Source organism: Nicotiana tomentosiformis, chromosome 1 (genome assembly GCF_000390325.3).
Source record: "Nicotiana tomentosiformis chromosome 1, ASM39032v3, whole genome shotgun sequence".
Lineage (NCBI taxonomy): Eukaryota > Viridiplantae > Streptophyta > Magnoliopsida > Solanales > Solanaceae > Nicotiana > Nicotiana tomentosiformis.
The window spans coordinates 151,054,841-151,078,817 of NC_090812.1; the positions used below are offsets into that span (position 1 = coordinate 151,054,841).

The window sequence follows — 23,977 nt, forward strand, 5'->3', positions numbered from 1 at the left end:
AACTATTAGAATTAGGGTACACAACCCCTGTATCTAGCCACTTGATGATCTCTTTCTTGACTACCTCCTACATGGCCTCATTCAGCCTCCTTTGATGTTCCACGGAGGGTTTGGAATATTCCTCCAATATGATTTTGTGCATGCAAAAGGCGGGGCTTATACCCCAAATATCTGCCAATGTCCAACATATTGCCTTCTTCCTTCTTTGAAGCACCGCAAGGGTGGAATCTACCTACACGTTAGTTAAGCACGAAGAAAGCATAACAGGTAATATGGAACAAGGGCCTAAGAACTCATACCTGAGGTGTGAATGCAAGGGCTTCAACTCCAATATGGGTGGCTCATCAATTGAGGGCTTTGTTGGTGGAGTATTCCGATTCTCAAGGTCCAAGGAAAGTTTTCAGGGTCCATATGTGTAGGATCCCATTCCTTGAAAAGCATTTGCAAATTCTACCAAGCCTTCCTTCTCATCCTCATCATGATTCAACAACATAGTTTCCAGAGGGTCTTCCACATTCATCATAGCACTTGTATCATCAAAAATCACCTCAGTCACAAGATCCACAAACGAACATACTTCGTTGCTATTAGGCTGCCTCATTGACTTGAACACGTGGAACACAACTTTTTCATTGCCCACCCGGAAGGTGAGCTCCCCAGCTTCCATATCAACTAAGGCTTTCCCTGTAACTAAGAAATGTCTCCCCAATATGATTGGCACCTCATAGTCAACCTCATAGTCGAGTATCACAAAATCTGCGGGAAGTATGAACTTGTTGACCTGAACTAGCACATCATCAATTATCCCCAATGGCCTCTTCATTGTTCGGTCCGCCATTTGCAACCTCATGGAAGTAGGTCTTGGTTGCCCAATCCCTAATGCTTGAACACAGAACATGGCATCAAATTAATGCTCGCTCCCAAATCACACAAGGCTTTGGCGAAATCGGCACTACCAATAGTGCATGGAATTGTAAAGGTACCGGGATCTTCTAGCTTTGGATCCATGGAATGCACAATGGCACTCACTTGATGTGTCATTTTTATCATCTCATAGTTAATTGACCTCTTCTTTGTTACCAAGTCCTTCATGAACTTTGCATATCCCTACATTTGTTCTAGAGCTTCAACCAAAGGCACATTTTTGGACAACCTTTTCATCATATCAATGAATTTCTTAAATTGGTTCTCGTTGTTTTTATTGGCGAGCCTTTGAGGATATAGTGGAGGAGGCCTTGGCAAAGAAGCCTTGGCTTTGGGCACTACTGGATCTGGTATGTCTATCACGTGTTCCTTAGATAGGTTCACATCATCTTGTGTCTCCTCCACATTTTCATCAATGTCTATCCTTACTTCATCGTTCACATTCTCATCATTTATTGGCTCATCCTCTTCTTGCACAGCCACATCATCATTCACGATCTTTCTTGGATTGAAGGTACTAGCAACTCCACCTCTACCACTTCTTGTAGTCATTAGCATAGCATGGTCCGTATTGTTTTCACTCTTCGGGTTTACTACTGTATCACTTGGTAGTGCCCCTTAGGGCGAGTATTCAAGGCTTGAGATATTTGACCCATTTGGACTTCCAAGTTACAGATAGAAGTGTTGTGGGAGGCTATTTGGGCATCGGAGTCGGCGTTTCTTTCCATCATTTGGTTGAACATACTTTCTATCCGCCCCATCTCGTTGTTGGAAGAACTTTACCCTTGTGACGGATATGGCGGTGGGTTGTTGGGTTGTTGATACATCGGGGTCCTTTGAGAGCCCGACCCCCGGTTCCCTTGATTATTGTTATTCCAACCCCATTGGTTTCTATTGCCTCCCCAATTACTATTATTGTTGCCAACCCAATTGCCTTTGTTATTTCCTTGATTCCCCTAATTTTGATTGTTGTTCCCCAATTGTTCGGATTGTTGTTGTTGCTACTATTCCAATTCCCTTGGCCTTGGTTGCCCCAATTTTGATTGTTTCCCTGTGATCTCCACTGTTGTTGATTTGGAGCATTGCTCTGTTGACCTTGGTAATTTGTTCACATATTGAACCTCTTCACTTTGATCATCATAAGAGTCATCTTGGTTGTACCCAATACCACTTTGCTCAAATTAATCCTGATTGTGTTGAACTTGTTGACCTCTTTGTCTCCTCTTGCTAACCATTACATTCACTCCTTCCATGGCATTTACCTGCTTTGGCCCCTGAACCTGCTAAAGATGTGCCTTGGCTAACTGATTCATGGTAGTTGTTACTCTTCTATGGCTTGTCCGTGATCATGGAGTTTCTTGTCAAGGTGGATAACATTAGGGTAACCCTGAGGAACGTTGGCCCGACTTTGCCTAGCTGAAGAGGTTTCCTCCATCTCATCTAATATTTCACATGCTTCTAAATATGGCGTGTTCATTAAGTTACCCCCTGCGAGCTGATTCACCAGACACTGGTTAGTTGTGTTGATACCCCTATAAAACGTTGGCTGGATCATTGCTTCAGTCATATCGTTGTTGGGGAATTCTTTGACCATTGTCTGGTACCGTTCCCAAATCTTATGTAACGGTTCATTTGGCTCTTGTTTAAAAGCAAGGATTTCATCTCTCAATGTTGCCATATGTCTCGGAGAAAAGAACTTTGCTATGAACTTCTCGGCCAACTCATCCCAAGTGGAGATGGAATGATTGGGTAGCTTCTCAAGCCAATCTAAAGCCTTCCCTCTAAGTGAGAAAGGGAAAAGCCTTCACCTCAAAGCGTCCTCAGATACATTCGTCTGCTTGCTCCCCCAGCATGTGTCTACAAAACCTTTGAGATGCTTATATGCGTTCTAATGTGGAGTTCCGGTGAAGAAACCCCTTTGTTCCAATAGAGTAAGCATGACATTGGTTATTTGAAAATTGCCCGCCTGAATCCGGGGCGGGACTATTGCATTTGCGTAGGCTTCATTGGGAAACACCCGGTGTGCTGCCCTTGGAGGAGGTGGGGGGGGGGGGTTGGAACGTTGTCATGAGGCGAGCGGCCTCTTCTTTGTACTTGAGGTTCAAGATAAACCTCATCTACTTCATTTTCATCTACCTCTTCCCCCTAAGGAATATGTCTGAGGACCTCGTTAAGAGCCATTTGGTACCTAAAAGCAATTGATACACAAAAATTAGAAAAATGGAAGGAAAGAAAAATAAAACACACAAATAGTTAGATATATAGCTAAGACCGTCTAACTCCCCGGCAACGGCGCCAAAAATTGATCGGGTCCAAGCCTGCACTACTATTGAGTAGCGAGGACGGTCGATACAGATTTACCCTACAAGGTCGGGATCGAATCCACAAGGAGTTAATTGATTTGGAATTAGGTTTATATCTAAGTCTAGATGCGTGTTTTGTTCCTAATTACGCTTCCACAAATTTTGGTTTTGATTCTACTTTTAATTCTAATCTTTTGTATGCAATGATTAAAGCTAAGTACAATATTTTTTATGTTGGTTTTCAAGTGTTTAAAAGGACTAAGGTAGTGACTTTCACCTGGGTAAGAATCTAGGGCAAGCTTGATTAATTTGGGGTCGTGATATATCTATCTCACCCAAGTACTCACTCTATACCTCTCGATATTTTGAGTGATTTTGCCCAATTTGGCTTTCTCGAGTCCAAATGGGTGTTCATGCAAGTCACGTGATATTAGCTCAAGTCGGGTATTACTATCTCTAGGTTTAACCCTTTAATTGGGGCTATTAATTTCTTGAGTTCACCCCAATTCCTTGTTAGCCTAGCTTTCCTAGACTTAGTCCCTCGTTCTCAAGAAGAGACTAAGTCATAAAAGCATGAATCAGTATTTGCAACCACTAATTCTACAATTCTAGCACGAACTATTCAAGCCCTAAAATTCAGTACCCATTAAATACCCACCCTAGGGTTGGGTCACAACCCTAGCTATGGGTCTAGCTACTCATAGAAATAGCAGAAATCAAAGATGAAAAGAAGATAAAATTCATAATACTAGATTAAAAGATGAAAATCTAATGTTAAAAGGTGAATCTAATACAAAATTGCCCAAAAGGGAATATCCAGCCGTCTCACGTGCTCAGCAAAATACACCACATTACTTAAAAATAACAAAAAGTTCTATTTATACTAAACTAAAATTTTCGGACAAAAATACCCCTGCAGAGGTTACGCGGCCGCGTAATTCTGACTGCGGCCGCATTCCTGCTTTAGCGGCCGCGTAATTTTGATCGCGCTCCGCGTTCTTCACTTCCGGATCTGGGTTTCGCGGAACGCATAATTTCCATCGCGGTCGCGTAGGAGTCTTCCGCGACCGCATAATCTTGATGTGGACTGCACTTCTTTTTTTGGCTTAAAATGTAAGCTCTCTAAACTTCAGCAACCGCGGCCCGCATAATTCCAATCGCGGCCGCGCAGGGACTTTCGCGGATGCACCTTTTTTATGCGGACCGCGTTCATGTTTTAGCCCAAAAATCCATCTCTCTGAATCTTCCTTTCGCGGACCTCGAAATAGTGCTCGCGACCGTGTTGTAGCTTTCGCGGCTGCACAATATTTGTGCGGTCCGTATTTTATATCTTTTGGCCTAGTCTTGGTTTTTTTTTTTGTTCAAATTTTGACTCCTTTATGAGTTGATTATGACTCCTTTAGCTCATTTTGAATAATCCCTGCAATCAAGCATATTACATTAGTTTCCGGGAATACCTTATTTGGCCCTAAACACAAGTAAAAGAGAGCAAATAACAGGTTAAAATCCCTACTTATCACTACATTAACTCGAGTTCGAGCAAACACTCACTCGACCATAAGGCCTAAGGGCTACATTAGTTCGAGTTCCAGCTAACACTCACTCGACCATTAAAGCCTAAGGGCTATTCTTACTTCGAGTCCGAGCAAACACTCACTCGACCGTAAAGCCTAAAGTTTATTCTTACTTTGAGTTCGAACAAACACTCACTCGACCCAAAAGCCTAAGGGCTACATTAACTCGAGTTCGAGCAAACCTCACTTGACCATTAAGCCTAAGGGCTACTTTTACTTCGAGTTCGAAGCGAACACTCACTCGACCATAAAGCATAAAAGGGCTATTTTTTGCCCGAAATCATTTACTTCTTCTTCTTCATCCCTTATACTCAGGACCGACTCCATGGTCAAAGGGATTGCATTCACCTTGGGTTTATGAGCCGCTCTCTTTTTGTGGCCCTCGGAGTCCGAGGCCATGTTTCTCTCAATTGCCTTCTCCGATTTTGAGGAAGGCGGTAAAACTTCTTCATCACCTGATGGGGGTCTCATAACCGCATCTTTTTCGAGACCTACGAAGAAAGAAAAGTAAGAAAAACTTATGACTGAAAAAATACTTGAACAATAAGAAAATCGGTAAGCCAAAAAGAAGGTTTACCATGAGTGCGAGCCTCCCACCGGCCCTTTGACAAATCGCGCCATGTGCGCTCGGCATATGTCGAAGTCGAAACCAGGCTCCTGACCCAGTTTTCGAGATGGGGAACCGCTTCCGGCATCCAAGCAACGGCTATGTCAAGAAATGCACTGATAAGTAAAGATGAAGAAATAAAAACAACAAAAGCTAAAAACGGTATCACACTTACGGTTCATATTCTATTTCTCGGGAAATGACATGCTCTCAGCCGGGATTAAGTCTGAGGTCTTCACTCGAACAAACCGGCTCATCCAACCCCGATCTTTGTTTTCATCTATGCTCGAGGTGAATGCCTTGGTGGCCTGGCGTTGAAGCTTTATCAGCCCACTTAGGTAAAGACGAGGGCTATATAATCTTACGAGATGGTTGAGGGTGAAGGGAAGCCCGTCGATTTTGCTCACAAAGAAACAGAGCAATATTACAATCCTCCAGAAAGAAGGATGTATTTGGACGAGGGTTACTTGGTACTTTTTGCAGAAGCCGATGATGATCGAATCGAGGGGACCCAGCATGAAAGGATAAGTGTAAACACTCAAACACCCATCCACATGGGTAGTGATCGCTTCCTCCGGTGCCGGTATCACAACCTCTTTATTTTCCTAACCACTATCTTTCTTCACCAAATCAATAAAGCTTCGAGGTATCGAGTATATATATCTCGATACCGGCTCACATCGACCAGCAACCGACGAAGGTTTCTCGATTTAAAGTCAGAGTCGATAACATATCACCCGGGAACGAGTTCTTCGAGGCGTGGCTCCACCACCGGTTTCTCACCGGTCGGCCGAGATGAGGAAGTAGCCTCTTTCTGAGAAACGGTTTTAGATATCTTGGCCATCTAAATTTTCAAGAAACCTTGGTGTTTGGCGAAGAAACTCTTAAAGCAGGAAATAGAGAGCTTTGGAGGAAGCAAAGAACTGTGAAGCTTAGAATGAGAAGAGTTGAAGGTAAAGGATTAAAACAATGAAGAAGGGGGGGGTATTTATAGGTTTGGCAATGACGGTTCAAAATCAGCAGTAGCCGACCATTGTCTGACGCATATTTAATGTCTTGGCAACTGAATCGACGGGACATTTGTCACAAACGTCATAATCGGGCTCGACGCAGACGTCAGTGTGTATCTAGTCAGAGGTTGAAAATCATATCGTTTCTCGCCACATTCTTTCCGAAAAACGAGGGGACTATCTATATACGATCAAAACCGAGTTTGTCCTTCGTATAATTGGTCAAGGTTGGAACATAATGGACTGAGGGTCGTCATTACAATATCGAGATATAATGTGGAGCCGGGTTATCGAGCTCGAGATCCAGACCGATCAATACCGAGCTCGAAGCAACATCAAGCTCGAGTCAATATCGAGCTATGATGTGAAGTGATGTTATCAAGCTCAAGAGCTAGAGACCGATCAATACCAAGCTCGAGTCAATATCGAACTCGAGCCAATATCGAGCTCGAGTCAACATCGAGGTCGAGATCCAAGACCGACCAAGATCGAGCTAAGAGACAAAGAACCGTTGTAGCCGCTAGGGGAGAGAATCTCGGCGGAAATTAAGGAAAAGCTAATTAACTAATCTATCATGGGATCCCTACTATGCATTTTTAATTATATCCAAAATAGGATTCCTCCACTATATGAAGAGTGGCTATCATTTGTGTAAGTCACATCCTATATTCAAGATTCAGACATCAATACACTCACATTTCAAATATTATTACACTTATATATAGTAGAGATTATCCTTTTTTGGGCTTTGGACATTGATTCATCTTGCACGTTTGTAAATCATTCTCTACTCAATTTGGTTTGTATTTCATTCCTTTTTTACAGTTAATATTCGATATATTTCTACTTACTTTTCCAATTTGTACCAAGTTATACCACGGATCCTTAGAACTACGTACAAATTCAACTCTATCCGTTTTTCGGGTAAACATATACCTTTTGTTTTCGCTTTTTAAATCAGCTCTCAGACTACCGTAGTATTATATGGACGAAATGAATTCTTAAATAGATTTTAGTTGAGTAGCTTGAATAAGCATATACATACTCGAACTAATCATGTTGTTAAATTAGCACCGAAAATTATGAAAACTTAAGATAGGTTGAGAGTGTCAAATTAATAGGGTTGTTTGAAATTATCAATAAATATATATATAAATTACTTCTCGCACTCGTAGTATATCATTAATTTTGAAAAATCAATTATTGTTGGCTTTAAGGGAATTTTTTAAAAATAAAGGCAATTGTTTAAAAACAATTGTCATAATCATGTGGGCCCAGACCTAATGCCACCTAGGATGACAAGTCATCATAGGCATACTTTAAAGTAAAGATTGATGGTGACATTAATATACACTACGTAGTCAAAATGATGACGACACACGCATAGCGCACGCTTGTAACAAGCAAACATTCCTCGTACATATTTTTTACTTTACCCTCATTATACTGAAGAATTATACTCTCAACTCCAATTTAACTACCTTAAATTTGGATTAAAATTAAGGGTAAAAGTGTCATTTGATCAATTAGCTTTGACTTCAAAAATTCTTATAAGATCAACAGATTCTATCCGAAAATTCCATCAAGTTGTGTCACGTCTCTTTGCAAATCTCTCCATTGATCTCCAAAATGGCCATTTCTTCTAAATATATTGCTATTTTTCTCATTTTTATTTTCCTTTCTTTTCCATCAAAAATCACATGTGAATCTGAAAATAATGAGACTACTCAATCAAAATGTGGTTCAGATACTGGACATGGATGTAGAAACAAGAATGAGGCATTAAAGCTAAAGCTTGTAGCCATTGCTTCAATTCTTGTAACTAGCATGATTGGTGTTTGTTTACCCCTTGTTTCTCGTACAGTTCCTGCCCTTCAACCAGATAAGAATTTATTCGTGTTGGTTAAGGCGTTTGCTTCCGGGGTTATACTAGCCACTGGATACATGCACGTTATGCCTGACTCGTTTGATTGTCTTAGGTCAGACTGCCTGCCGGATAACCCCGGAAAAAGTTTCCCTTCACAACGTTTGTTGCTATGCTTTCGGCTATTTTAACTCTAAGTGTGGATTCATATGCCATGAGTTACTTCAAGAAGTATAAATTGGAAAGTGGAGTAGGAAATGGAAGAGATTTTGTTCATAATGGGAAGATGGAGTCGCAAATTATTGACAATAATAGCCACATTCATGGTGAAGCCAAAGTTGATGATAAAGCTACTCAATTGCTTAGGTATCGGGTGGTAGCTCAGGTACAATTCTCACTTCAATAGGATTTACCTGATATAGTCCGTGTTATTGTAGAAGAGGAGCTCTGGAGAAAGGTTGTTTTCGCGTGACCTATAGGTAACGGGTTCGAATCGTGGAAGCAATGTTAGATTTTTGGATAGGGTTGTAAAGAAAGGACAACATAAGGCTCAAAGTACACTCAAAGTGAGGGGTTATAGACTTACAACTATTGGAATCAACTCTTTCAAAAGTGAAATAAAATCTTTGTCCCAGTGTCTGATACTGTGAATTTTTGGATTTTTTTTTTGAATTCTAATTTGGTTGGACCGAATCGTGTAAGGCTGCCTACGTATCCTTTTTTTAAAGGAATCAAGTATAACATAGTTCAAACATCTGAATTAACTAAAAAAAAATTTCATTTTGTTTTCATCTCTCTTTCTTTTTTTGGAATTTTAACTCTAAACTTGATTCCAAAAGAGGGTGGTCAAAGAAAATAACACAGGCTCAAAAGGGGTAGTGAAGGGTATAAAATATTTAGATAGCAGAAAAGGGCCTCCTAGCCTCGAGAACACCAAACATAGTATCCATTCATGCGATCACCGCATTGATGAACATGTTTGTCTTCTCGGTGTGTCGTGGTCGAAAGGCACTTTCAATCCATTAAGGTCAAACTCTCCACCAATCTTCAATTACTTCTTCCTCAAACCCGATCTTCACAATGATTTGAAGGTAAAGATCATTAACTTCCATGAGCATGACTGATTTGGTTCCATGTAAACTTGGCTCATGCTTATTTTCCAAATGTTTCATTCATCTTCAAAAGTGTCTCTTTCTCACTTATCCAATTCAAGACTAAATCAGTTTTCTAAGATCTGGCCAAAAATTCTGCATGCATGTCATGTCACTAGAACTAGCGGTGAAAGAATTAAGCATAGAATAACACAAAAGGACAAATTATTTTTCATTGAATAACAGATGGAAGGATTTGACAACAACACAAACAAACTGAAATCTGGGTTACAACCCTGGATAACCTAGATAACAGAAAAGATGACAAAATAAACTACCAAGACTCCTCCCTAGCTAAAAGAGGAGTGACTTTCCAGTTGTTAAGCGACATCTTAGCCACAAATTTGCACATCAGCACTACTACGACATTCAATCCTTTATTCCTTCTGATTCAGCACTCAAATTTTAACTTTTTGACCGAACCGTTCCCATATTGGCTGTCAGATTTCAGTACTGACCGCATGAGAAATTTCAAAGAAACTGATTTACAAAAGGACTTGAAAGAATTCTCATATCTCCCTATCATCAAATCATCCCGAGCAGGGCATGTTCTATCGCTCAAATCTGGTAAAGTCAACCCCACATTTGCCTCCATTTTTAATTTTTCACCGCCAACTTGCCTATTTGTCTTTTCATGACCTTGGATCAACAACAGTGGTGCTTGTTCCATTGATTGAGATGATGCTTTTATTTCTGAGGGATCCTGGACTCGCAATTGCAAACCAACAAACCGACCACTTTTAACCAGATTTTATTTCAAAATAACAAACATGTTAGAATGAACACTCTTTTTTTTTTTTTTGTCATTCTTTTTTTTTTTAAAATTATTCGATCGAACCTGATGTGGTTGCCTAGGTATCATGTGGGAACATGAATCAGATCTTGCGTAGTTCGGAAAGATTAAGAATAAAGAAAATAAACAAACTCTTTTTTTTGGATTTTGATTGATTTTTTTTAAATTCCGAAAGATAGACTTATAAAGAAGAAAGAAAATATTTTTGAAATTTGATTTGTTTGTTTTGATTTTAATAATTTTTGAAAAGAAAGACTTCTAAAGAAAAAGAAAATAATTTTTTGTGAATTTCGACTTTTGTTTTTCCTGGAATTACGAAAGAAAAATTTCTAAAGAAGAAAATATTTTTGGATTTTTGAACTTTTATTTTGAATTTATAAAAAAAGACTTAAAAAGAAAAAGGAAAATATTTTTGAATCTTGAATTTTCTCCTCAATTTTCGAAAGTAAAACTTCTGAAATATTTTTTTGATTTTTAGAAGAAATTAAAAGAAAATATTTTTGGATTTGTTTTAAAAAAATTGGGGTCTCAAAGAAAGACTTTTCTAAAGGAGGAAGTAAAGAGAAATAGTTTTAGATTTTTTGAAAATTGTGGGCTGGAACCGATGAGGTTTTCCTACGTATCTCACATCCGATAAGAATCAGACCCGCGTAGTTCGGTCGGTTTTGACACAACAGGAAAATATGACTTTTGAAAACATTGACTCATTTGAAATGACTTTTCTTTTTTCTTTTTTCTTTTTTTTTTTCCAAAATTTTGGCAGAGTTTCAGGATTTTTTAAATACCTGGATTTTTTAGAACCGGGTAAATTTCTCTCTCCTCACTCTTGGTTTTTCTTGATTTTCTTTCCCTATTCTAGCAGTCGGTCAACATGCAAGCCGAAACAAATAAATGCACATGTAGCACGTAAAATGCATCAGGATGGTCTTTTAATTTGGGTACACCTGTCATAGACGGACCCAACCCAGTATTGAGTCCCCAAAGTCAAATGCACGTGATGCAAACAAATGTACCTACTAGGGATCCGACATGAGGTTATGTCATTCTAAGTTTAAATCATGGGTGTATTGTTCTAGACCTGACTTATCCGAGCGGACAACTCGAGTCGAGGGGGGAGCAACGTACCGGTAACCAAAAGGCCATCTGACTTTGTAACTAATCTGATCCTCATTCTAAATTAGGGTATGACACTAATAGAAAAGAAGTCACGTCAGCATGCACTTCCCAGAAGATTTAGAAGACTCAGAGAGAAGAAAGGTTTCGCAACAGTTTTATATACAGTTCAAACAATATCAAAGCGGTAAAAAATAGCATTTAGCACATTAGGCTCAAACACGTAAAAATCAGATAATAAACAAAAGCCAAGTATAACAGTCATTCTAAGCTCGAATTCTGAACCCTGAACCAGAGATTCTGGATTCTTTTCCCCAGTAGAGTCGTCAGAGCTGTCGCACCTCCTTTTTCCCGAGGGGATAGGGGAATAGAGAGTTTTTTCAATTTAAGTGACATTATTCGAAATGAGATTATTTATTTAATCAAAGTCGCCGCTTGGGATAATTTATGGTGTCCCAAGTCACTGGTTTATTTTAAATCCCAAATCGAAGAAATTGACTCTTATTTATGGTCCGCGAACACAGAAGATCGGGTAAAGAATTCTGTTAACCCGGAAGAAGGTGTGAGGCACTCCCGAGTTCCGTGGTTTTAACACGGTCGCTCAACTATTAATAATTGGCATAATTATCTGATTTATTACATATTTGAAACCTATTGTGCATTTTTAAAAATTAATTAAATAAGTCGCGATATCGCGCACTTATTGTTTTTGTACACATTGCGAATCGCGTCACGTGAAATGCACTCGCGATTTACAACATGTATTATTATTATTATTATTATTATTATTATTATTATTATTATTATTATTATTATTAGTTGAAGTTATGATCAAGTCGCGTGAAACGAGCACTTGAGTTGGTATTTACGTATCGTGATTATGCCACGAATACCGTACCCATGATCACGATGATTTATTAATCGCGCCTAAAACAATGCTACTAGCGGTTTTTAAAAAATCCTATCAATAAGAAAGATCTAAACCATATGCAACTCAAAACGTCACATACCAAACAAAAATCCAATTGAAATTGTCACTGAACCCAAATATCATTTTGGCCCAATTTACTTTCATTTTTACCCACAGACCCCACGATCAAACAGGGTATTTCAAGATTCAACATTGAAAATGTACACAAGTACTGAGGCAACTGAGAAGGGGTTAGAACGGACCTTAAAAGAGGTGTACTGGTCCTTTTGACTGTATTGATAATGAACAGCTTTTAGTACAGCGAAAACAAGACTGTAAATGACCGAACTTGACCCTCCCCAAACCAAAACAGCAACGTGAACACGGACCAAAAATTTGAACCTCGACGTCGACGGGGACTCGACTAAAGCTCAAACGGTCCTTGTTCGACGATGGATTTTGTGATGTTTACCAGCTGATTTTTGGAGTGGAAATAAAGCTCTTTTCGCTAAAGTTGAGGGGTTCTCTATGGCAGAAAAATGGAGGAGGATTTGAGAGGAAAAAACTGAAGAAGAAGATCCTCTCATTTTCTAGCCTCTGTTTCCTTTTCCGTCTGTTTTTGTTTGTTTGTTTTTTTGCGTTTTTGAGTGTGAGTGTCTTTGTCTTTGTCTTAGGGGCGTAGGAATATATGAGATTAAAAGGTGCCCCCACAGGATTTGTGGGAAGATTAAGCTTTTATATGAAAGGATAGGAGAATAGACCATTGGATGAAAGTAGATTAATGGCTATGATTAAGAGAGGAGTTTGATGGGTGAGAAAAGGGTTTAGGATAAAAGTGATTGGAAAGAATGAGTCTTTGTCTTGTTAGGCCACCAAAATCCAAAAATGAGTTCCCAATTGGCCCAAATTCAATTCTTTCTAATTGAACAAAAATAAAAATCAAAATATAGTAATTAATCTTAGTTAATAAGAATACATTATTAAAGTGAACTATATATTAAAATGAAAATATTTTTGGTGTTTCTTTTAAAATGTTATAAATATTATAAAATACTAATAAGCTAAAAAACGTTATAAAACTATTTTTGTGTTTTTAAACTTTTGTTTTAAAATTAAAACTAAAAGTTGACTGAAATCCTATAAAAATAAAAAATAAGTAAATATTTTTTAAAATATTACTTTTAAATGATGCGCGGGTCAAAAATTGCGTGCCTACTGTGACAAGGATGAACAACTAGGCGAAGGGAGTAAGAGAAGAGAAAGAAAAGAGAAAGAGAAAAAAAGGGGATGGGGGGAGGGTCCGGGATGGGATATAATTAATATTTTTGACCGATTCGGTCGGAAACAAATTAAATTTCAAAAAGCGCATTTTTTTCCGACCAATTTGGTTGGCAATGTTTTGATAAATTATTATTTTAAAATTAAAAAGTTTTCCGACCAAATCGGTCGGTAATTTTAAAAAAATTAATATAATTTAAATTTTTTGACTGTTTCTGCCGAAAATTGAAAAGTAGTCAAAGACAATAACTTTGACTTTTAAGCATTGACTGAATTGGTCACAAGTAAGTTTCCCGGGTTTTTCCTCCAAAACCTTGCGACTAACTTTGTCGGAATATGGTCAAAATATTATAAGAAAATATTTAACATTATTTTTTTATATTTTCCAACCGAAAAGGTCGGAAATTTCCGACTACAATTTTGAGTCGGAAATCTGACATTTTCTAGTGGTGAAAGTAGCAGTTTGTGCTTCATCAACTCATTAAGTAGTGCTTTTCGCAACCAAATTATGTTTGTCCAATCTTTCAAAATAGTACTTTTGAGTATCAAATTACGAAAAAATTTGTAAATATTCAGTTTAGTATTATTTAAATGAGATAAATAAATTTAAATATTTATTATAATAAAAATATAATCTAAAGATTTTAATCAATATAAAATATAATTATTCCAAAGCGATAATATTGGGGTATCTAGTATTACTTATTCTTTACATGATGATCTAAATATATCACTCAATACTTAAAAATCTACTCTTATAAATCACTATATAAAAGAAGAGATCTATTTATAGTAAAGAGAATATTCCATAGAGAAATAAGAGAAATAGAATAAATATATGGTAGAATAAAAAAGAGAAGAAATATACGGTAAAAAGAGAAAAAGAAAATAAAAATGTTAAATTAATGAGGATAATTTAAAAAATATAAGTTTAATGTAATTATATTTTTGTAGAGTAAATTAATTTTCTGTTTCTGCTTTTGCTTCTTAGGAGAATCTAAAATTTGTACCTTCTCCCCAAAAGCAGAACAACCAATTCTGGTGCCAGTGAAAAGTGCTTTTTTATTTTGGCCATACTTTTTAAATTTTGCAAAAAGTAGTCTTTTTATAAATAAAAAAAGTATTTTTGATTCCCAAAAACTTGGCCAAACATGCTTTAAAATATAAGACGAGCGACAACTTGGTCAATTTTGGACTTGAGAAATGTTAGGTTGAGCTACATTTTAGAAATGAGGCTTTTTTTTTTTTTTTTTTTGCTAAAAACATCCCTAAACTATGCCTCAAACTTAAGGTATATTCGGGGGCGGCACAACCCTAAAGCAAGTGAAACACTTGCTTTAGGCCCCAAATATTTAAGAGTCCCAAAATTACTAGTATTTTTTTTTATATATAGTAGTATATTATTTATATAATTATCTTTTATTATTGATAAATTTATTTCTTTATTGTCATATTAATTTTTAATAACTCGATTTTCTCCTAATTAATATAACTAAAATAGTTTTTTGTCAATCTTATTTTACTTTTTTTACTTAATTATATTTCTCTATTTATTAGTTAGTCACGTAACTATATCTAATAATCTAACTTATTATTTATTTTCCTTACATAAATTATACTCTCTCCGTCCCAATTTATATGAAAATATTTGACTGGACATGGATTTTATGAAATAAAGGAAGGCTTTTGAAACTTCTAATCTTAAATAAATCATAGAAGTTTTTGGGCTAGAAATCATTTCATTAATGATAAAAAGAAAATTCTAAAGTTGAATTCTTACCAAATATAGAAAGGGACTTACTAAAAAAAAGGAGCCACTTATGTTTTCTGGGTTCTCCCATTTCAGTTGTGATGCAATCAACGTTAAATTCATTTAATTTTCTCTATTTTATAAAACTAAGTTCTCATTTTTTTTAATTCTACATTATCACTTGTCTAATTTATTTTAAAACGATGTTCATTAAATTATATATATATATATATATATATATATATATATATATATATATATATATATATAAGGCCTCTTATTAAGATTTTGCTTTAGACCTCCGATAAGGTTAGGCCGCCCCTGTGTACATCCATGTACTACTAAGTGAACAAAGAGCATCCCTAAATTAGACGGTCAAATGCCGATGGCCAAGAAAGCATAATGAGCACTAACTTTCAGAATTCATTCTACTACATCTATACGAACTGAACATGCCGTAAAGGAGTCACCATAATAATCAGAGGTGGATTTAGGGGCGAAAGGTAGAGGTGGGCATAAAATTTGAAAAAATCAAAAAATCGGTCCGGATCGATTTAATTTAATATTTCGGTATCGGTTCTTTGGTGTTTTGGTCGGTTTTCTTTAGCGCAAAATGCGAAAAACTATTTTTGAGTCCCGCAAAATTTATTTTTCAAGAAACCGACCAACTTTGGTCGATTTTTCAATTAAAATAAATAAAAATTAATATTAAAAAAACCGACCAAATTTGGTCTGTTAATTCGGCCGGTCATTTAAAAAAACCGACCAACTTTGGTCGGTAATTTTACTTTTTAATAAAACCGACCAACTTTGGTCAGTTATTTTCGTGCGAAAATATAATTAAAGAGCATAAATCAAATAAAAGACAGCCTTAAAACAAAATGCACCAATGGTCTAGTGGTAGAATAGTATCCTACCACAGTACAGACCCCGGTTCGATTCTCATATGGTAATCTTTTGATTACATGATTAAAATACCGACCAACTTTTGTCGGAAAAAACCGACCAACTTTGGTCGGGTTTTTTTTGCAATATTTTTTTTTTTGAATTTAATTGACCGACCAAAGTTGGTCGGTAATTTCCGACCAACTTTGGTCGGTATTTCTTTCCGACTCCTAAAATACCGTCCACACGTAAATGGTCACGTTTTGGTCGGTTATTGGCCATTACTGACCAACTTTGATCCATTTTTTTGATCGGTTTTTATCGAATTTCTAATAGTGATAGTTTATGAGAATGATTGATGATATTCCTGAAAGAAATAAGAGCCGGGTTTTGGAGTAGACTTTAGTTAAGGACCGTTAGATTCTTAATATTTCTTTACGGTAGGATGAAAGCTGCCAAACTTTTGAATAGTTTAGGGATGCTTTTTGTTTACTTAATAGTACAAGGATGTACTTTAAGTTTGAGGTATAATTTAGGGATGTTCTTAGCAAAAACCTCTTTAGAAATTAAGTGATAACATAGATGAAATGCATTTTAAATTCGTTGCAATCTTAAATAAGATTTTTGAAAATATAGATTTTAGTTCAGTAGCTTGAATATATACATACTCGAACTAATTCTGTTGTTAAACTAGTACCGAAAATTCTGAAAACTTAAGATAGTCTGAGAGTGTCAAATTAATAAAGTTGTTGAAATTATCAATATAATATATAAATTACTTCTCACACTCATAGTATATCATTTAATTTTAATAAATCAATTATTTTTGGCTTTAAGGGACTATTTTCAAAATAATTAAACATAAACTGTAAAAAATATATGGGCCCAGACCTAATGCCACCTAGGATGACAAGTCATCATAGGCATACTTTAAAGTAAAGATTGATGGTGACATTAATATACACTACGTAGTCAAAATGATGACGACACACGCATAGCGCACGCTTGTCACAAGCAAACATTCCTCGTACATATTTTTTACTTTACCCTCATTATACTGAAGAATTATACTCTCAACTCCAATTTAACTACCTTAAATTTGGATTAAAATTAAGGGTAAAAGTGTCATTTGATCAATTAGCTTTGACTTCAAAAATTCTTATAAGATCAACAGATTCTATCCGAAAATTCCATCAAGTTGTGTCACGTCTCTTTGCAAATCTCTCCATTGATCTCCAAAATGGCCATTTCTTCTAAATATATTGCTATTTTTCTCATTTTTATTTTCCTTTCTTTTCCATCAAAAATCACATGTGAATCTGAAAATAATGATACTACTCAATCAAAATGTGGTTCAGATACTGGACATGGATGTAGAAACAAGAATGAGGCATTAAAGCTAAAGCTTGTAGCCATTGCTTCAATTCTTGTAACTAGCATGATTGGTGTTTGTTTACCCCTTGTTTCTCGTACAGTTCCTGCCCTTCAACCAGATAAGAATTTATTCGTGTTGGTTAAGGCGTTTGCTTCCGGGGTTATACTAGCCACTGGATACATGCACGTTATGCCTGACTCGTTTGATTGTCTTAGGTCAGATTGCCTGCCGGATAACCCCGGAAAAAGTTTCCCTTCACAACGTTTGTTGCTATGCTTTCGGCTATTTTAACTCTAAGTGTGGATTCATATGCCATGAGTTACTTCAAGAAGTATAAATTGGAAAGTGGAGTAGGAAATGGAAGAGATTTTGTTCATAATGGGAAGATGGAGTCGCAAATTATTGACAATAATAGCCACATTCATGGTGAAGCCAAAGTTGATGATAAAGCTACTCAATTGCTTAGGTATCGGGTGGTAGCTCAGGTACAATTCTCACTTCAATAGGATTTACCTGATATAGTCCGTGTTATTGTAGAAGAGGAGCCCCGGAGAAATAGTAAGATTGTTTTTGCGTGACCTATAGGTAACAAGTTCGAATCGTGGAAGAAACCAATAATGTTAGCATTAGGGTGGCCTATATACATCACACCCCTTGGGGCGTGACCCTTCTCTGGACCTTGCATGAGCGCGAGATACTTTATGCACCGTGTTGTCCATGTTATTGTAATTCTAATATTGACCTCGATATTGTATATTAACAATTATGTCTGAATTAACGTCGTATTTAAAAACTTATTATACGACAACATGTCACATATAATATTCTTAACTTATATTTTTCTTATTCACCTTAGTTGATGTCATGGCAATGCAGGTTTTGGAACTAGGAATTGTTGTGCACTCAGTAGTGATTGGATTATCCATGGGAGCATCTGATAATCCATGTACAATTAGGCCACTAGTAGCTGCTATATGTTTCCATCAACTTTTTGAAGGAATGGGTCTAGGAGGTTGCATCCTCCAGGTAAATTTAAAAATAAATATCAAATCTCGTCAAAATTGTAGCTCAATAATTGATTATATGCTCAATAATTGTAGCTCTAATTTTTTATTTTTTATTTTTTCGTGTTTAGGCCGAATATGGTATGAAGCTGAAAGGTATAATGGTGTTCTTTTTCTCATTAACAACACCATTTGGGATAGCACTTGGAATTGGTTTATCAAAAGTGTATAGTGAAAATAGCCCAACAGCACTAATAGTGGTGGGATTGCTAAATGCATGTTCAGCTGGTTTATTGAATTACATGGCATTAGTGGATCTTCTTGCAGCTGATTTTATGGGGACTAAATTGCAGAATAGTATGAAACTTCAATCATGGGCTTATGTTGCTGTTTTACTAGGTGCTGGTGGGATGTCTATCATGGCCATATGGGCGTAAAAATTTTTTTTGTTTATTTTTATTTTTATTTTTTATTTTTTGAAAAAAGGAAGGTACTTTTCGGTTTTGTTTTCCGTTTTCTAATTTTTGCTCCATCGTCGATGTAAATATGATTTGCTAAAATAATGTAATGAGTTTTTTGATCACTCGAATTCAAATTAGTCGAGGCCCCGATGAATAACAACGATTACTTAGGATCAGCTTGCGAATTTGTGGCACCGTAGTAGAATCATTACCAATGGCACGCTGCGCCTAAGTGCGAAAATACAGTGCAAGCTTTGTTATGCCGAAACGGCACCAAACACGCGGATGTGAAACAAAACAAACGAGTTTGATCTCTATTTTGGTATTTCATGTAGTGCTTTTCAAACTATTGAAAAACAAAATAATGCATACTTAACCAACAAAGAAATTTGCCTTATCTTATCTTATTCTCATACTAGGTATTGCCATTTATCTAAGTGATATTCTCCTTTAGCATCTCTGGCAAGATCTTGAAATGCAAAGAGTCCTGGCCTCCTGTATAGTATTTGCATGTTTTGCTAGGCTATCTGCCACTTGCGGTTGGCTTCTCTCAAGCAGTGTCTAACCTCTATATTTTCTTAACATAAAAAATTGCTTAGTTCGTAGGATGATAGCTTTAAGTTTGTAGTTCTCCAGATGATAAGCATCAGATGTATAACTAGTATTGTAATAGTCAGACTTGGAAAAATAAATTCGGAGTTCCAACTGTTGTAGCTCAACTCAGGCCACTGGTATGGGTTTTTTTTCGAAAGGAAAACTATATGTCTATCATAATAACCATCTACACTCACGTGTTCACATGAGGCCATATATATCCTTTTACTTTTGCCTTCTCTCTCGGCCGTATGAGTTTTAATTGCTGTAGCGATTGATAGTTGTGATGACCCAAAAGGTCATTTTATATTTTAGAATTCGAATTTGTGCTCTTAAGTCTTAAAAATCTCATTTTTATCCTCCTCAATTTGCGTGCGCAGTCCGACATTGTTTCCGAAAAGCTTTTATGTTGAAAATTGATGAAAATAAGAATTTTTTCCTTAAAAGTTGATTTTAGTTGAATTCGGTCAATATTTTTGATAAACGGTCCCGGATCCATATTTTGAAGGTCCCGGTGGGTCCGTATCGAATTATGGGACCTAGGCGTATGCCCGAAATCGAATTCGGAGGTCCCTAACTCGAGTTATGAATTTTTAATGAACAATTAAAAGTGTGAAAATTAATTATTTTTAAGAATTGATTGATGTCGGACATTGTTGGTACCGAGTCCGTATTTTGGTTTCGGAGCCCGGTACAGGTTTATTATGATATTTAAGACTTGTATGAGAAATATGGTAAGAAACGGAGTTGATTTGACGTGATTCGGACGTTCAGTTGAGAAAATAGGAATTTTAAAGTGTTCTTGAGAATTTCATTTTGATTTGGTGCTAAATTCGTAGTTCTAGGTGTTATTTTGCCGATTTGATCGCGCGAACAAGTTCGGATATTTTTAGACTTGTGTGCATGTTTGGTTTGGAGCCCCGAGGGCTCGGGTGAGTTTCGGATAGGCCACGGGATATTTTGGACTTAGAAAATCTGGTATTTTGCTCCAGCAGGTGTTCTGGCATGTCCTTCTTCGCGTTCGCGAAGGTACTCTCGCGAACGCAAAGAGTAAACTGGTGAGGCCGAAAATTCTTCTTTGCGAACGCGAAGGCCTGGTCGCGAACGCGAAGTGATGGGGGAATTACCCTTCGCGAATGCGACCGGCTCATCGCGAACGCGAAGCACTTGGGGACTTGGGGGAGGGTTGATCGTTCCTTCATCGCGAACGCGAACGATGTCTCGCGAACTCGAAGGCCAGAGGGGGTAACCATCGCAAACGCGAGCCCGGTCTCACGAACACGAAGGCTTGGCAGCCAATGCTCTTCGCGAATGCGACAGTGGCCTCGCGAACGCGATGCACACTGTCGCCCAGCACTTAACAGAATCCAAATACGGGATTTAGCCAAAAAATTAATTTGTCTCAAAACCAAATGGTGAGAGGCGATTTTTCAAGAGCCATTTCTTCCCCCCAAAGTGTTGGTAAGTGATTCTAAACCATTTTCTTTCAATTACCCATTACATTTCATGAATTATCAACCTAAAATCAAGAGTTTTCATGGTAGAATTAGGGGTTAGGGTAGAAACTAGGGATTTCGAAAATTTGGGGATTTAGACCTCAATTTGAGGTCGGATTCCAAAATTAATTATATATTCGGGCTCGGGGGTGAATGGGTAAATGAATTTTGGTCCGAACCTCGGTTGTTGACCAAGCGGGCCCGGGGTCGATTTTTCGACTTTTTGGAGGAAAATTAGGGAAATTTAATTTATGCAATATAATTGATTCCTTTAGCAATATTTGATATTATTGAGTCATTTTTGAATAGATACGAGTATTTTAGAGGTGAATTCTAGAGGAAAAACTGTGATTGAGAATTAAGTGGCCTTCAGAGCGAGGTAAGTATTGTGTCTAGCCCTAACTTGAAGGAATTAGGAACCTCATATTATTTGCTATGTGAAATTCATGTGAGCGGCGTATATGTGAGGTGACGAGTACTTATGCACCGCCAATTTTACCTGTTTTTCCTGTTTCCCTCGTTTTTCTTATATTGTCTCTTTCCTATGCCTAATTGCTACTTGTTTATACTAGTGTTGTTAAATTGATCGTTCTTATCATGTTTACGGATTTTCTGGTGATAATTGAATATTTATTTCAAAGTTGAGATTGATATTGTGGAACCAAATGTTGAAGTAATATTTGTACTTGTTATTCTATCTCCTTGTTATTATTTATTCATTGCATTATGGTAAGGGAGAGTGTTAATGCACGAAGGGTGATGCCGTGCCATATTGTAAGTGTTAATACACGAAGGGTGATGTCGTGCCATACTGTGAGTGTTAATGTACGAAGGGTAATGCCGTGCCATATTGTGAGTGTTAATGCACGAAGGGTGATGCTGTGCCATATTATGAGTGTAAAAGCATGAAGGGTGATGTCGTGCCATGATATGAGAGTTAATGCACGAAGGGTGATGCCGTGCCGTTTCTATTGATTTTATGGTGAGATTAAGAGTAAAAGCACGAAGGGTGCTGCCGTGCATTTTTTCGTTACTGTATTCATGTTCCTGTTGATTCATAGTGTATTGGTTGTTCTAGTTATCATCCTGTTGTAGTTCTTTATCTCGTATTTCCCCCAGCATGATTCCCCCTCCCGATAATTCTTGTCTAGTTCTTCATTACTGTTATTTGTATATACACTGTTAAATTGTACAGGTTGATTTGTAGGTGTCTTGCCTTAGCCTCGTCACTACTTCGTCGAGGTTAGGCTCGACACTTACCAGTACATGGGATCGGATGTACTGATTCTGCACTCTGCACTTTCCGTGCAGATTTTGGTACCGACTCGGGTTGATCGAGATTTTAGCTGTTGGACTCGCTATCCGGAGACTCAAGGTAGATCTGTCGGCGTTCACAGACCTTGAAGTCCCCGTCTATCTTTTCAGTTTTATTGTTTCTTTCATTTAAACAGTTGTATTTCTCTCAGACTATTACTTGTAGTAAATTCTAGAATGCTCGTGAATTGTGACTCCAGATCCGGGTGGTGGTAATTAAGGCAGTTTTTATATTAATCCGCACTTATTATATTTCATCTTAGTTAATTATTGTTATCTACTGAATGTAAATAAGAATTTGGTTTAATGATACTCTAACGTTGGCTTACCTAGCAAGTGAAATGTTAGAGGTGGGAATTCCGGGTCGTGACAATAGTTGCAAGCATTTTGCATGTTTGGCCAAGCTACAAAAATGAGCTTATTTTGAGAAGTGTTTTTTTCTCAAAAGTGCTTTTCTCAAAAGTATTTTTGGTGAGAGCAGTTTGTGTTTCGCTAATTAATTTAAAAAGTACTTCTGAGCAACAATTAGTATTTGGCTAAACTTTTAAAAAGTGATTCTAAGTGTATTTTTCTCAAAAGTACTTTTCAAAACAATGCTTTTGGAGAGAAGCTATTTTTTTCTGCTTCTCCAAAACTTCTTTTGCTTCTCCTCAAAAGCACTTTTTTTTCTTCCAAAAGGTTGGCCAAACACTTCAACTTTGAAAAAAAGTACTTTTGAAAAAAAAGTACTTCTAGGATTGGAGAATTCTTGGCCAAACAGGCTATAAGTAATACTAGTCTCCGTGCATGTGTGTTTCACGTGTATCCCATATCATTGAGAAATAATTTTATTACAATATAAATAATATTTAAAAGATGTGTTTGAGGTATAAAATAAAAAGTTAAAATCGACAAATGTTAATTTCGTTAAGTGTTTTGGATCCACTCCGGTAAATTTCTGGCTTTATTACTGATGACGTCTAATCCTACACCTCTAAAGGAAGCATAGCACGGTCGTTAGTAATAATAAACCTAACAAGATTGGGGTCGAATCCCACAAGGAGTAGGTGTGTGTTAGAGTGTCAAAATGCGTGTAAACTTGATGATTCTTAAAGTGATCTTCAAACAAAGAGTAATTACTTCTAAAGTTACTTCTAAAATTACTAAGAAAACTAGTCTAAATTTTTTATCGAACACTTAGAATGTGAGTAAAGATGTAGTTGTAAAAAATAAGAGAAGGACGCTAAGATTGTTTTCCCTTTGCATGGGCTATGCTTTTGGGTATATAAATATTCAATTATAGTTAACTAAGCATGTGTTATGGCTTCAATTTCCATTCTACCAACTTATTGTCTTTCAACACTTACGAGGTTTTTACCCCAAGTTGCTCTTCCAAGTCAACTAAGGCTCAATGATGAGCAATTGATTAGCCCAACTAAAAATCATACTATTTCTAGCTAGGTTTCATTAATCAAGTAATTAACTCACTTAATTCTTTGTTAATTATCTTGTACTTAAGCTAAGTTCCACTTTTCCAAGTTATAACAAGCAAAATAGGCATGAATTTAGTGTTTGCAACCACAAAATCAATC

At 36.9% G+C, this 23,977-nt stretch overlaps 2 protein-coding genes, 1 long non-coding RNA gene and 1 pseudogene across 3 annotated transcripts; 2 read left to right on the top strand and 2 right to left on the bottom strand.

Annotated features, from left to right (window-relative positions):
• Positions 1-400: 400 nt before the first annotated feature.
• LOC138891601 (uncharacterized) lies at positions 401-838 on the bottom strand. Its single transcript, XM_070175184.1, has one exon. It carries the CDS (start codon positions 836-838, stop codon positions 401-403), a length of 438 nt encoding a protein of 145 aa, XP_070031285.1.
• A 7,209-nt stretch (positions 839-8,047) lies between these two features.
• LOC138891428 (probable zinc transporter 10) lies at positions 8,048-8,688 on the top strand. The gene is made up of 2 exons (XM_070175186.1): positions 8,048-8,397; positions 8,481-8,688. The coding sequence occupies exons 1-2, from the start codon at positions 8,048-8,050 to the stop codon at positions 8,686-8,688; spliced, it is 558 nt and encodes a 185-aa protein (XP_070031287.1).
• Positions 8,689-9,578: 890 nt separating this feature from the next.
• On the bottom strand, positions 9,579-12,838 carry LOC104093453 (uncharacterized). The gene is made up of 2 exons (XR_685658.2): positions 12,513-12,838; positions 9,579-10,136 (listed from the first exon to the last, which is right to left on the bottom strand). It is a non-coding gene; the product is annotated as an uncharacterized lncRNA (long non-coding RNA).
• Positions 12,839-17,370: 4,532 nt separating this feature from the next.
• On the top strand, positions 17,371-19,159 carry LOC104093455 (fe(2+) transport protein 1-like; annotated as a pseudogene).
• The last annotated feature ends 4,818 nt before the right edge of the window (positions 19,160-23,977 follow it).

Excerpts from the sequence above, each read along its gene's own strand:
- LOC138891601 (XM_070175184.1), bottom strand. The coding sequence starts at position 838 with ATGGCGGACCGAACAATGAAGAGGCCATTGGGGATAATTGATGATGTG.
- LOC138891428 (XM_070175186.1), top strand. The coding sequence starts at position 8,048 with ATGGCCATTTCTTCTAAATATATTGCTATTTTTCTCATTTTTATTTTC. Across the intron at positions 8,398-8,480 it reads GACTCGTTTGATTGTCTTAG|TGTGGATTCATATGCCATGA; the intron begins GTCAGACTGCCT and ends TTTAACTCTAAG.